Raw genomic sequence first — 15509 nt, 5'->3', positions numbered from 1 at the left:
TAAAACAAGACAAAGAGAAGAAAAAATAATGGGTAGAGTAGATAGGGGTTGCCAGGGGATTTTTGTTGGGGTCTTGGGGGAAAATAGGGCTGTGTTTCTTTTGGGGAAGAAGGGGGTCCCTGTGGGAAGATATGTGGGTGTTTTGGAGCCCTGGATAAAAGGGGGTGCCTTTATTCTAAGACATGAGGGGGCTGGACACTCTGTGGAGTGGACGAGGTGAGTGGTCTTTATAATTATAGGGGGCTCGGAGTGATCTTTCTAAATTTACAGGGGGCCCAAGGGGAATCAACATGAGGCAATGAGGGGCCCAGACCCTAAATAATGGACAACGAAAACACAGCTTCTCTATCCCTGAAAGAATAACATTATTAATATTTATTGTTTTATATAGCGCCATCATATTCCACGGCGCTGTACAATGGGTTAGCCTTTTTAACATAAACAGGAATATATTATTTATTGTTTTATATAGTGCCATCATATACTGTAGCGCTGTACACTGGGTATACAGGGCATAACATGTAGTATTTAACAAAACAATTTAACCCTCTTATCAGCTCGTCTTAGTCTGCCAGTTCCAGTTTTGTCAGACCCTTTGAATGTATGGACTGCGCTACGGAAACTGTTGGCGCTGCATTTATGTATAAATAATAATAATAATATAAAACTTTGGAAGGTAAATGTACTTCGGTGAGGTTTATCTGACTGTAACTGCAGCAACTCGGCTTTATAAACAGTTAACCCTTTAATGGAGATTTCTCATTTCGTTTCCGCGCACCATTTAGTTAATAATCGCCCCCCCCCCCCCCCAATACCAGCACTAGGACCCCGCAGCCTGGATGGCCGTTTCTGGATTAGCCCCACCTCTCCTCTCCTTCTCTTTTAGTTCCCTAAAAATAATCCTTTTTATTTTTTTATTTTTTTTGCAAACATTTTTCAAGAAGAAACAATTTAAAAAAAAAAGAAAAGAAAAAAAGAAACAAACACAAAACAAACCCCAAAAAAGTTACATTGTATTCCAAGTATCTAAAGTTAAAGTTCTTCTAGGCAAAGGGAAAAAAAAAAAAAAGTTTGTGGGTCTCCACCCACATCTCAAATATCCACAGCCAGCTAAAACTCTTCGCCCGAAGCCCCACGATCCACGTTAACAAAAATTCCTTTATAACCAGAGGCTGGGCTCCCGGTGAAGGAGTCAGTAGCAGGAGAACGAGTGGGACCTCAGCACAAGAGCTCCGCATCTGCAGCAATGATCTTCGCCAGTCTCATCGTTTGGGGGCAGCTTTTCATTCTCTTTGCCTCCTGCGACCCCGGGCCCCTGGAAGATATCGTGATAGACCGATATGACATCCCCAAGATATGCCCCCGAGAGGCCCAGATGGGGGATTTTGTGAGATATCACTACAATGGCTCACTCAAGGATGGTCTTAAATTCGATTCCAGGTATTTCAATCCGTTTCAAGAGCCCTGTATGTGAATAGAAGCTCTGTATATATATATAATATATAGAATGAGAAGTAGTTTTGCATATTTTTTTGTAGGATTTTACTGCGATTTTTTTTTATTATATATTTTTTGTATTTAACAGTATTTTTTTGTATTTTATAAAAATATATATTGTATTTTCACAATTCTTGTATTTTACAGTAATATATTATTTTGCATGTTTTGAATTATATATATATATATGTGTGTAGACATAAAATATAAAGGAATATTTAAATATATTCAGGGAGGGATAAATGATTGCCTTACCTTTTTTGGTTGGTAGAGCTGCAGCTGGTCCTCTCTACATTAACCTAAAGCCCCCCAATTCCAACGCTTTGGAGGGATTCTGGGACTTTGTTAAAATGAAGCCCACAATGGTAGATTCGCGGAACAGCCACCAAGATGAGATGGGATGTATAGTGTGAAGTTCTGGAGAACTGGTGTATAATATATCATTTTTTGCGAATTGAAAAATAGATTTGGTGAAAAAGACTGCAGTTTACAACGTGATCAGGAAAATTCTAATATTTCAATGGTTTTAATAATAAACTTTCAGGACGGGGGAATTTAATTAGCGGAGCTTCTAGAGATCCCATATCATGGTCCAGGCCTGCGCTGCCTGGGTTAGGAGTTATTTCTTTTCTAACCAGAAGAGGCGTGTGTTGTAGGGTGGGAGTGAAGCCCCCGCTGTTTGTAGACGTGGCTGAGCCAAGGATGAATGGAGTGTGTGTGTGTGTGTGTGTGTTGGGGGGGGGGGGGCTCATTATAACAGGGCTGTATAGAGCATAGGACAAGTATATCCAGTCATCATATATATATATTACCCCTTTCCTCCAATCCAGGCGAACCAACACAGGACAGCCATTTTCAGATATATATACATATAAATAATTTAATTCTTTAAAACCTATTTTGTACAAAAAAAAAAAGTTGGACGTAAAATAAACATTTTTTAGTAAGAAACGTAACATCAAAGGCATTCTTACAGAAAATACAGGGCACAGATGGATCAGATCAGGTTACGTTAGAAAAGGCATTCTGGGTAAGGATGCAATAGGACACGAGTCTGGTTTTTGCCTCCTGCCTGCTTTAACCTACCTGCCTGCCGATAGCTTAATATAGCCAGGGGGGTGATCGTTTTTGCCCTGGGGTATGCGCTACAGCATTTAAAGGGCAAATCTGCCCTTCTTGAGGCCAGGAACGCAGACCCCCTGGATTTTAAGTTCGGGCGCGGGGAGCTTAAAGGTTTGCTTGAAACGCCATCCAAATATTGGTGATCTATAAAATAATTTTAATACTGAGTTTCTGCTGAATGGGGACTCAACTCATTGAACCCGACCCCTAGCTGGGATTACCATAGAGTTTCATCTAAATTGGTGAAATTGTCCTCCTTATATTCTTATTAATAATTTTATTGATTTGGTTCCTTTTTTGAACATCTGGCACCCTTATAATGTCTTTAAAATATAGTTAAACAGTAGGAAAGCCTCTTTAATTCATTTTAAACCATTCCTTAAATAAGGTGTCAACTTCTTGTATCTATCCAAGGGTTTCCGGGCTGTGGAACGCAGGTCATTTCCACAGCAGGACTTCTCATATTATATAATGCATTGGATGGACATTATGTACATCTCGACTGAGCGTCATGTGCCTTCTACGTGATTTTTTTTTTTTTTTTTTTTTTTTTTAATATGCCAAGTCCCCCTTAAGCCAAACTCCCTGCCTGGTGCCCTATTGACCAGCAGCTCATGACTTTAGAAGTGTCTCCACTTCTTTTGAGGTTCTCCAAAGTTCATCATACTTGGGAAGGTTGGGAACCACAAAAAAACCCCATAAAACGCAGCGATCAACCACTTGAGAGCCAGAGAGGTGAACGAGCTGATTTATGAAGTTCCCAGGTATGCCACTTCTGTGCTCTGGATACAAAGTGGAGCGAGGCTCGTCATGGATAAATACCAGAGCTGGGAGTGTCGGCGTGTAGGAACCTGCATGTATGTTTTCATACCCCTGGGGCATATTACGATGTACCTTCCACACAACGAGGGGAGACAGCTGGAGGGCAAAGTGCTAATAGGTCAAAGATCAGGATTGTATCATGGTGGCCATCAGCTTGGTCCAGTGCAAACTCGCCTCCACAGCAACATGCATTCTGAGAAGAGAATATCAGAAGCCGTTACTATAAAACGTATGGTGCAATATCACGTAATGTCACTGTATTTATTTATTCCCACAGCTATGACAGAGGGATTGCAGTGGCCGGATTTGTTGGAGTGGGAAGGCTGATCACTGGACTGGACAGGGGGATTCTGGGCATGTGCGTAAATGAGAGGAGGAAACTGATCGTGCCCCCGCACTTGGGATATGGCAGCATAGGCGTGCGTAAGTACTGTCCACAACACCATGCATGATCACATATGTGCTTCTTCAGCTCAGATCTAATCTTTCACATATATTGGTTAATTTCTCCTTTTTTGCCATTTATTTTGTCTCTTGCGTTAAAACAACTTCCTCTGAAATACCTCCAGCATCATTTCACATCTTCTCGTAGTCCTGTCATCGCATGCCATCCAACCTATGAGTGGTAAATCAGCGGTCTGACCCTTTCCCATCCCGTATTTTCTCTGTCTGCAGCTGGCATGATTCCCGCTGATGCCACCTTATACTTCGACATAATCTTGGTCGACATTTGGAGCAAAAAAGACGAGGTACAAACTACAACCATAGAGAAGCCCAGTGACTGCGACAGGACAGTAAAGGACTCCGACTTTGTGAGATATCACTATAATGGGACACTTTTGGATGGAACGTATTTTGACTCCAGGTAACCAGCAATAAATCTTGTTGCGTATTTAGGGCCGAAATGTAAAAAAGACTTCCATCTTAGAATATGAAACCAGATTGATAATGGATTAATTACTGGATTGTATATCATGTTTTGACCCCTGTCATATCTTGTCGCAGCTACAGTAGGTCTACCACCTATGACACATACGTGGGGTCAGGTTGGCTGATAAAAGGCATGGACCAGGGTCTGGTTGGGATGTGCGCTGGAGAGAGGAGGAAGATCATTATTCCACCATTCCTTGCTTATGGAGAGAAAGGATATGGTAAGTATGAAGCAGCAGGTTACTTTGAGGTAGCATCCAAAAAGTGTTCCCCTGGAGATATGAGTAGACTATGATGAGCATCGAGATTGATTAGTTTTCTTTGAAAAAAACCTTTAAAAGAACATGATAAAGATGGTTTGTAGACTACAATGTTAGTTATGCTTAAATATAACCTGCCATTTCTTGCGCCCTTCCCAGGAACGGTCATCCCACCACAGGCCTCTTTGGTGTTTCACGTTCTCCTGATAGACTTTCACAACCCCAAGGATGGGATTACTGTGCAAAATCAAGTCGTCCCCGAGCCCTGTAAACGCAAGGCAGTGACCGGAGACTACGTCCGTTACCATTACAATGGGACCTTGATGGATGGGGCGTTATTTGATTCCAGGTAAATGCTTCATTCTTGGAGTCCAATCAAACGCTATTATTCTAAGGTACCATGCATGGCTAAATTGTAATACTGGTTGGCTTCTTAGAACAAAGTCCTTTCCATTTGCAAATGATCCATTATATGTATCTGTAGGGTCTTTGGGAACCGTCAGGATTGAATTTAAATGATACAAATGTGTGTTCTTTCATTCCTTCTTGTAGCTACTCCAGGAACAGTACATATAACACATACATCGGTATGGGGTACATTATTTCAGGAATGGATGCCGGACTACAGGGCATCTGTGTTGGAGAGAGGAGGAGAATTATAATCCCCCCACACCTTGGTTATGGGGAGACTGGTGCAGGTAAGAAACGTTAATTAAGTTTAAGATGTTTAAAAAGTTTTTGAGAGACAAAAGCCAAGGCTCCTCCTCACATAGTAAGATCTCTGCAGTCCCAAAGTATATTCCAACTGCAATATGGACATAAGTTGCAGTAGAGGTGGCACTTGGTTTAAACCACCCCCCCAAAAAAAATAACTTCAAAATGATAAATAAAAAATGGTCAAGTACTGACATATCAGTGAGTAGGAAAAGCCCTTTAATCTCCCGAAAATTGACCTCATAATTTGTAGGTATTGTTTGAGGTGGTCCTTGACTCGGGTGTTATCTATTAATATTAGTATCTAGTAGTTGGACCAAGATCTTTCAGTATCTCTGGGTATTTAGAAAAGGAACTTCAGTGCAAGTTGTATGCAGCCACACGTCTGAACCGCCTGAGGTCCTTAACAACATTGGTTCTTGGAAAACTCCATTTATGGCTTTTCCACTTCAAAAACACTCTGCTTTGATTCACCCAACTTAAGTGTGTTGTAGAATACCTGTGTGTTTTGGTGGAACTTCTCTTTAACTAGCTACCGTAAATTTTACCAAAGCTACCCATTATTCATAACTGGCTTTTATATATTTCCCAGGGAATAGCATTCCAGGTTCAGCCGTGCTGATCTTTGATGTACATGTCATTGATTTCCACAACCCAAAGGACTCTGTGGAAATTGAGGTTACATACAAACCAGAGGTGTGCAACGTTACCTCCAAAAAGGGAGACTTCATCAGGTATCATTACAACTGCTCCCTCTTGGACGGGACCCTGCTCTTCTCATCGTAAGTACCTGTCGCAACGTATTCTTCTCCACCTTGTCTGTTCTTCCTTTTATTAAATACAATTTACAATAAATAAATCACAGTAGCAGTGTCTGGTCTACTCCTAAAGAACTGCTCAGCTTTGTATCTTTGTTGCCCCCTTAGCCATCTACCTAACAATCATTTTACTCTGTCCACCTTTATTCTAGGCACAACAACGAAAACCTGCAGCAGATCACCTTAGGAACAAACAAGGTTATTGATGGTTTAGACACAGGTCTTCTGGGGATGTGTGTTGGAGAGAGGAGGACCATCTTGGTGCCACCTCACTTGGGACATGGAGAAAGTGGAGGTAAAGGAACAGTTGAATTTAGAAAAAGTGTATTCCTTACAATGAGGAAGGAAACCAGAAACCATGAAAACAACTAAAATCGAAGAGCTGAGCACTTAGAGTATGTCACACATATATGTCCTGGTTTGAGTGATCAATGGTTATGAGAGACCTACAAGATATATTACAATACTTTAGGCAAGCTCTTCCAATGAATTAAAGCTGAGTGAACTCACATGAGTGCATATGTTTGTAGAATATTTGAAGTAAAAATATAGTTTATTGGATTAATCAGATATCATCTCCATTATGGCACAGGGTGTCGTGGGGGGAGAGAATAATGTGTGAGATGGAAGTCCTATGTAAAGTCCCGAGAAACCCATATATTATTGACACAATGCATAAATACAGCAGTATCATGTAATGTACATATGGAACATCTCCTTAAATAAGCCTGGGATGCATTGAGAGATATCCTGCGAAAGATACTACAGAAAACTGACAGTGGCAGTGCCAGTATCATAGAGTTAACTCCTATGGATAGAGAGGCCAGTGTGAGCCATGCTCTGCACAGACTTACCTCTCACTGGAAGAGCGGGCATTTGTATTTGTCTGTAACGTTTACCCCTTTATGTCTCTTGTAGCTCGTGGCGTACCCTCAAGCGCTGTGCTCAGGTTTGACCTGGAGCTGCACCACTTGGAGGAAGGTGTCCCAGAAGGTTATCTTTTCATCTGGTTAGGTGACACCCCTGAAAATCTTTTTGAAGCAATGGACCTTGACAAGAATGGAGAGGTTCCTTTGGAAGAGGTACGAAAAACCTACTTCATGCATAAGCTCGAGCTGATCGTTTAATCGCTACATACTTTAGACATTAGTATACCACCAAGCTCACCTGAGCCTTCCGAGTCTTCCAGGACTGATTGCCTTTAATAAAAGTAGAAAACGGCAGTCATGCATCCTGGTGTCACTTTGACCCATTTTCATATGGTCTAGGAAGGCATTACCAAAGATGTTCCGTATGAAAGCCATGTCACAGCATATTAACTGTGCACAGCAGACAAACCAGGACAATTCGATATGAGGCTTGCAAGTCATTAGTTGGCCAACAGTGGTCCAAGGGTTTATTCTATTTTGTTAAAGGAGGCGTCAAGTGGAAGGTTATCTAACTGAAGTGTTCAATTATTTCTTGTCCTTGTAAATCCTTTGCTACAGTGTGATTCTTTATACAAGTCAATTCCAATGCCTTTCTACAAGCCTCAAAATATCAGCTTCCCAAAGCAGGACACCTTCATTGGGGGCTAGGGTTACATGTAGACAGGGGTGTAGTAAGGGCAGGTCAGTCCTGATCTCCTTTCAACGCATTGGATCAGAATATTGACATATGACATCACATGTAAGGTGTGACAAGCCAGGGCAGTTCCTGATCTCAGAACAGTGAGACCGTGCCTGAAAAACAGGGGTGGTTGGTAGGTATGCGTTTTACAATCTATGCGAAATCTCATGAAATTTCCTGTTTCTTTTTTTACAGTTTGCCACCTTCCTAAAAACTCAGGCGTCCGAAGGGAAGGGACGCTTTGTGCCTGGAGTGGAACCTGATAAATCCATTGCCGACATGTTCACCAACCAGGACAGAAACAAGGACGGGAAAATCATTGCAGATGAGCTGAAGTTGAAGAATGAAGAAGAGTCCGAAAAAGTCCATGAAGAACTCTAAGCGGCCCTGGGGCCGAGTGACTGAGCAGGCATGCAGGAGACACAGGAGTCCGGCCCAGCTGATACAACATCTGATCTGAATATGCGGCCTCCTTCATTCCAAATTTATGTCTGCCTTGGGCCATGGTTCCTTCTGCTGTTTTACCCTTTAAAAAAAAAAAAAAAAAGCAGGGGCAACAAGGCACTTCTCGGGAACGTGCCGCACTCGTGTCTGGCCATGATTTGGGTTAGTGAGGCAGCTATGCTGGAAAGTCTCCACGGGTGTGGATATAACACTCGATGTACTCAAAACCAACGAACTATCGAACTTTCTTATTACAATCGCACAACCAAATCAGAAATGTTTTTTTTTTTTAATCGAGCGCAGTTTTTGTGGTTGTATTTCAAATAAATTTGAAGTGTCCCCCATACCCTGAGTTAAAGCAAAAGGTTTTTTATAACTTTTTTGTAGATTTACCGATTTAGTATTTTTTTTTTCAGCGAGCTATTGGGAGCCTTTATCGTGTTTACCATAGCAGGACTATGCATTGCGATGGACTAACCCCTGGGTTGGTCCTTCCTAATGCATAACAAAGTCTTTGACCAGTTTATGTTTAAGGCATAGCTTAGTGAATAAAGCCCACAAAATAGGAATTTGTTCCTTTCTTTTATATATTTCACCAGCTAAGTATTCTATAGATTTTGGTTTTATAATCTAACGTTCTGTTTAGGGGGTAACCCCCTATTTGGACTCAGAGGAGTCCTTTTTGCCTACAAAAAAGGATACTTCTAAATTGTCTATGCTGAAAATGATTGGTGTCGTGAGTTAAAAGATTATCCCCTTATTTTCATTTTTTTCCTGAGGCTCTTTTGGTCCAGCTTTATTTTTTTTTATAGGTGTTAATTTTTTTACATAGGTGCAACCAACAATTTTTTGCAGGAATGATTCTACTTTTATGCCAGAAAGCCATACTGTTCCCCCTGTCTTCGAGTTATATGTGTTTACTTGAAACCATTTAAAAAAAGATAGGCAGATTAAAAAATGTTATATCACAGAAGCTCCATTTTAATAAAAAATAAATTAAAAAAATATATACATTTTTGGATGTTTAATATTTTTTTTTTTTTTCCTGCTCGTTTAAACCAAATGCTAAACGTAGAGGGGCTGACATGGCTTTGAACCCAACATCCGGCTTGTGAAGTTAAAACCTGACCGTCCTTGGCTGTGTCTGGGAGTTCTGATATGCAACAAGGCAAACCGGACCTGACCCACCTTCCCTTTAATAGATACTTCCCACCTTCTAATAAAACACGTATGACGTCTTCTAAGGTGCTCCTAACACACACCAGCACTCAGGCATTAGGACGCATATCTCTCATTCCAACAGAGACAATATTTAATGTATATCTTTAATAAAACTGCTGTTTCAATCATCTGTAGAATGATCAACATGCAAAAAACAATAGAGGTAATGCGTGGAGAACAATTCTGGTGGAAATTTGTAAAAAAAAATTGCAGTAATTAGAACAAAAATTCCATTGGTTGCTATAGTGATAGCACTACATTTACTATCAAGTAAACCCTTGATATATTACATAAATTATATATATATTTTTATATTTAGAATTTTATTGGCGATTCTCCATTTTCACGCAGAGACAGTTTACAGCATAATAGAATCTCAAACGGAAGACAACAGGGAAACAATAAAATACAATCGGAAATCAAGCAGGTGTCGCGGTTACATTTATCTTTCATATCCATAACACGATATATATATAGATATATATAAATATATATATATATTTTTTTTTAACTATTCTGAAAGGGTCTTGAAGCTTTAGGTCTAGTTGAGAACGAGCAAATTGAATAACAAACTTAGATAAAAAGAACCCAACCGTTAGTTCGGAGGATCAAGGCATGGGATATAACTTAAAAACTAGCAAAATTAAAACGATTTTCTTTTATCAACTGAAATCACCGGACCTCAGGCTCAGTCCCAATCATTGAACGCATTTTCAAAGTTCTATCTGAGAGGCAGACATATATTTTCTGGGTGCAAACTTCGGAACTTTTCCATATCAGAAGCTCTATTAAGTTTTTAGGGCTATGTAGCAAAAAAAAAAAAAAAAAAAAAAGGGACCCAGGGGGGTGATCGTAGCCAGAGAATTAGCAAAAATTTCAGATTGGCAAATTTAGTGCAAAGCAGTGAACGGTGAGCAATCACCGTGGCAACCAGTGACATGTTCCTGCTGAATTTTCAACTTTTAACGCTGCAACAAAATGGCTCTTAAATAATTGGATGTGATAAACGAACGTCTTTAAACACTTTGAGCACCAGGGGGCGCTGTTTATTTAATCAAGTTTATTAAGGGCTCGAAACATCTCGAGGAGTTTTACTAACCGGAGAGTGGCAAAGATTCTCACTGCTTTAACTATACATAATGAAGGGCATGCTACCAGAGTGGTTGGCACTGCCTGAATTACCATCACAGCGGGGAAGCAGACCTCCTTTGCACACACACTACATCCTGATGAATTTTTGAACAGCAGAACATAGTTTAGAAATGTCAAGGCATAAACAGTCTAACACACCAGACGGGTAGGTGTTCCCGTAATACTGGCGTCTGCTCACCGTGGAAGGAATGGCTGCACAACTGAGGTTGGGTGGAGTTTGGCTCAGTTCTTGGCTGTTATGAACTTGAGGAGGCCATTTGCCACATCCAGAGTCTCATCCTTTATCAGCACGATATCGTAAGACTGTAGAAAGAGATCATACTGCTCGTCGACCTGCGGAGAAAGTAAGAGAAACACAATCAGCCATAAAGTGCATTCATGGTGGAGGAGGATAATGTTTCTGATGGTTGCCATGGCGTTTGTTTCCCATTTAGGACTTTTTCCACGGAAACGGCCTTCAAAACTACAGCCCTATGAGTAGAACCGACGGGTGAACATTAATCAGATAAACTATGTCCACCTACTCTCCCCTAACGACAATGGGTTGTCCTTAAACCCATTATAAACGATGCATTGTGAACTCGTACATGTACAGGCTTTGTCATGAAGGGGTTAATGGGCTCTAGCGTTTACCATCCTTCGAAAACATACAGAACTCACATGTTCTACAAGCTGACCGGCTGCCTGAACGTAAACTATTTTGTTAAGTAAAATGAAGCGTAGCTTACACAGGTAAACACATGGGTTCGTTGTAAGCAACGAGGTTGATGCCCAAAATCACCTGTTTGCTCTACCTATTTACCATTGTTTGTGATACGGTGTTTGTAGATAGAAGTAGCCCTCCATAAACATCAGTAGAGTTTGTCCTCACCTTGTCGTTCAGGAACCCGATCTTCAGGACGTTCTCCAATTTGGCGACACCATCAGACATGGTCAAGTCACCCAACGTATCTCCAAGGAGGATGATGTTGCTGCGATCTTTGATCTCCTCAAAGTACTCCGTGTCCTTCAGGACAGAGTTGTTTTTGTTGTACGTGTGGATTAGTTCACCCTTGAACCCAGTCAAGATACCCTAAAGGAAACGTAAAAATGGCACACAAGCTTTAAAAAACACATCTCTAATGACCCTAGTTACACATCTGGACACACATCAGTGGCAGAAGGAGCGCCTACTTCACCAACGCCTACAATCTTCGCCAATACTCACGTCGTCATCAAAGTCCATGTAGTTAGAGACAACTTTGATGTTGGGATAATAGACGCCCGCTTGACGGATAACTTCCTCCAAAACATTACCGATCCCAGCCGAGAAAATAAAAAGCGGTATCCCGCTGCGATGAAGACCCTCAAAGAACAATTCAAAACCTTCCCTGAGAACACGAGAAGAAACAAGTACTGTATTCGGACCAAATGCCAACAGTGATATAAGGATCTCGGAGAACACAGACCAGAAGGTGGAGGGGACATAAAAGTAACGAAGACAAAATGAGGGCAAAACCAGAAGGGCATCCGCAAAACAAATGGAGGATTGTAGATGGAACCTCCGCCAAGCGGACAGATCTCACAGGACATAGGGTAGGAGGAAAAGGACTTTCTTTTGAGCTCTACCTCAGCTTGGCCCGAGACTCCTTCACTACCCGAGCGAGTTCACTCTTCTGGATCCTCTGCTCGCACAGCAGCGAGTGGGCTTTACTCCACCTGGGCAGAGACAACACAGAAAAGGGTGAGGATCTAGAAACCAAAGTGAAAATTAAGTAACGGCTTAACGGCAAGAGCTACAAAACCCATCTCCAAGCTCGACCTGCTTGGCGACATTCAACCCAACGAACAAAACATTGTTCTGTTTTCATGGTAGATCTAGTAGACCTCTGCTTAGGCTTCCAGTTGACCAACTCCACCAAGGTACAACATTCCTTTTGGTGCCATATATATATATATATATATATATATATATATCCTAAATAGGAACTGTACTTCTTTTTTTTGAGAATTAAATGCAAATATTATGTGGATTTGGGTTTGGTGGAAAGGTTTGTAAAGCTTATAATAATAATACAAAAATGCTCACCATTCAACCATAAGTGGGTACTTCTCCTGGGTGGTCCGGTTTGGATCAATCTCAAGCGGGTAGTAGATATTAAACAGTTCTTTCAACTTAAAATAGAATTAAGAAGAGGCCATGAGTGTTTTGCATTCTTAAAAACTCCTTCCAAATCGAGGATGAACTTGAAGGGGAACGGTCTCTTTCACGGCTTGTGTTTTTTTCGGTTTTACCATCAAGGTAACTATTTTGGGAGTATTTGGTTCATTGGGGGATTTCCAATGTTCAATATCACCTTGAATTCTGCCCCCCCCCATTTCTTGCATTCACCCCTAGCCATGGCATTTGGGATTGAAGCCTATCATAGTCTGCCCATAGGACCACTGACACTTGAGCCCAATTTAGGGTATTGTACCATCATGGTGAAAGGGCTGTTTCCCCCCCCCAATAAAAGGGCAGTAACAGGCTGGAGGTAGACATTGGAGATGTTAAGATTTTGACATGACTGTTCCTTTAAGAAAGCGCTACGACCTACCTTCTTTCTGCAGTCCTCGCTTATGATCCTGCTGTTGTCAATAATATCTGTGTAGGAGAGACGGGGTGAGACGCCCGGCAGACTCTTTATCTAAATCATGTTAAAAAACAACGTCCGGGGCCTTGCCAAAATCGACAGCTTTATACTCACTATAGCATGTAGGACACCTCTCTCCATTATAGCCAAACCTACTCAGTGTCATGTCAAAGTCCGAGATGACCTAGAAAAAGAAAAAAGTACATTTACAAACACAGATACTTGCAGAACGGACCGTAAAAACAGCAGATATAGAAACATAGAAATTGACGGCAGATAAGAACCATTCGGCTCATCTAGTCTGGCTGTTTTTTATGATGAAAAGACCTAAACCTTAATCAGTCCTTTGTCTCCTCCTTTAAAAGAAACTTCCCCGCTGTACTCTGTTAAATCCACTAAGTGTTTAAATGTTTCTATCACATCTCCTCTTTCCTCCAAGTTATACACATGGAGATCCTTTAGTCTTTTTTGATAGCTAATAACACTTGCTTTCTCCTACCCAAGTCCCTTAGCTATATTCTGCCGCCCCAAGTGCATTACTTTACATTTATCAACATTAAACTGCAGCTGGCACGCTCTCGACTATTCCTCTAATTGACTTATTCATATGAATCCTACAGACTTCTAATCTGTCTGAATAACACACACAGAGAAAAACAAACGCAGACATCCCCATCAACTAGAATCACGTATGAATGCATAAGTACAGTACGAAACGGGTATCGGCGCTCCTCATCAGTATACATCCACGTAACCCACCTGCAATTTGTTCTCGCCTCCTCTCTGCAGCTCTGAAATCACCCGTCGGACCTTTTCCGGATCTTTCATGCGAACCGTGTCGTTACTCAGTTCTGGAACCTGGAAAATGAAATAAATCCTATGACATATACATACATATATACATATACATACATACATACATATCATATATACATACATTTATACATACACACATACATATACATACATACATACACATATAAGAATATATACATACACATATACAAATATATACATACACATATACATACACATATAAGAATATATACACATATATAAATATATACATATATTACATTTATTTATAACGCGCCGGCTGATTCCGCAGCGCTGTACACATACATGTTCTTACATAAATATACACACCTCCAAATATCACATTTATAGATCTGCACGCTAGGTGCGCATTGAACTATATTCGGCGTAGATTTTGTTTTAAAAGAATAATTTTATTTGCCTTTTCTACCACTCACATAAATTATGCAAACTTAACGTATGCAATTATCTTCCTTACTTCTTATTTAATATTACATACATTTTCTTTTCTATTTTGACACTTCATCAGGTCCCTGCTTAGATTACTCACAAGCATCTCTGCTCTGTTGGTGGAAAATAAATTCAGATGAATGGAGATAGAAGGCTATTGGAAACAAGTCCAATGTATCCAATGAGGTGTGTGATGGTATGCTTGCTATGTGATCAGTCAGTAATATAAATATATATGCACTGGGCACATATATAATCTGATAGATCTGAATTCGTTCCTTAATGTCTAAATCACTTTAAACAGAATCCACGTAAACCGAATCAACTCCTCTGCTGCTCAGCATATGCCTGGATGATGTGTGCGGCTTCTTTAAGATACTTCCGGGTAATGAAGAAACACTTCCGGGTAAAGTGCCACCGCCGCTTGTTCCATTGGAGGACAGGCAGCTGAGGGGGGAAAGTAGCCTCGATATATTCATAACGTAGAATAAAAGAGCCTGCATCTCGCAGAAGCGAGTTATTGTACGAGGTACGAACTATTAATGTTACCGGGCATCACATGGCTTTGTTTTATAAAATCTATTCCTGTCACAGAGGGCCGGTTTGCGGGAAATGTCATCGGTCGCGGAGCGTGGCGGCCATTTTGTTGGTTGGAAACTTTTCTCTGACTGGACGTGTGGGAAAGTTTGTGACGATTTACATAAACAATATTTTAAAGCTTCATACCTTTTAATCAGCATATTATATAGTATAGGTTTATACAAATATAAGATTTTAATCAGTTATTTTAATTAAAACAATACATTTTATTAGTGCTATTATAAGATATAGAGCTTTCTCTGGAAATATTGGTAGCTTTAAGCTTTGATTCTTTACATTTCCAACCCCCAGGGGTGCATTTAAAAAAAAAATAATTGTAATAATATGTCTCAACATGCCCCTCAAATGCCACTTTTTTGCATACCTCCCAAGCGTCCTGCTTTAGGAGGGACAGTCCCTCTTTTGACTCAAACCCCCCTCCCCCATTCCTCTTCCCTTACACA

The 15509-nt window shown here is 40.6% G+C and overlaps 2 protein-coding genes across 2 annotated transcripts; one reads left to right on the top strand and one right to left on the bottom strand.

Moving 5' to 3' along the window:
• Positions 1 to 182: 182 nt before the first annotated feature.
• Positions 183 to 8152, top strand: LOC149274464 (peptidyl-prolyl cis-trans isomerase FKBP10-like). The gene is made up of 11 exons (XM_089505492.1): positions 183 to 216; positions 1170 to 1440; positions 3719 to 3864; positions 4117 to 4306; positions 4447 to 4592; positions 4791 to 4980; positions 5184 to 5329; positions 5938 to 6127; positions 6316 to 6458; positions 7082 to 7245; positions 7967 to 8152. The coding sequence occupies exons 1-11, from the start codon at positions 183 to 185 to the stop codon at positions 8150 to 8152; spliced, it is 1806 nt and encodes a 601-aa protein (XP_089361618.1).
• Positions 8153 to 10810: 2658 nt separating this feature from the next.
• LOC149274463 (7-methylguanosine phosphate-specific 5'-nucleotidase A-like) lies at positions 10811 to 14572 on the bottom strand. The gene is made up of 9 exons (XM_089505491.1): positions 14567 to 14572; positions 13960 to 14058; positions 13315 to 13384; positions 13165 to 13211; positions 12657 to 12742; positions 12197 to 12286; positions 11796 to 11958; positions 11460 to 11660; positions 10811 to 10921 (listed from the first exon to the last, which is right to left on the bottom strand). The coding sequence occupies exons 1-9, from the start codon at positions 14570 to 14572 to the stop codon at positions 10811 to 10813; spliced, it is 873 nt and encodes a 290-aa protein (XP_089361617.1).
• Between the last annotated feature and the right edge of the window lie 937 nt (positions 14573 to 15509).

The sequence above is a fragment of the Sceloporus occidentalis genome, unplaced genomic scaffold (assembly GCF_023333645.1).
Source record: "Sceloporus occidentalis isolate IW3139 unplaced genomic scaffold, rSceOcc1.0.p SCAF_330, whole genome shotgun sequence".
Lineage (NCBI taxonomy): Eukaryota > Metazoa > Chordata > Lepidosauria > Squamata > Phrynosomatidae > Sceloporus > Sceloporus occidentalis.
The sequence above is the reverse complement of the archived record's forward strand: the minus strand, read 5'-3'. Positions and strand labels throughout refer to the sequence as shown.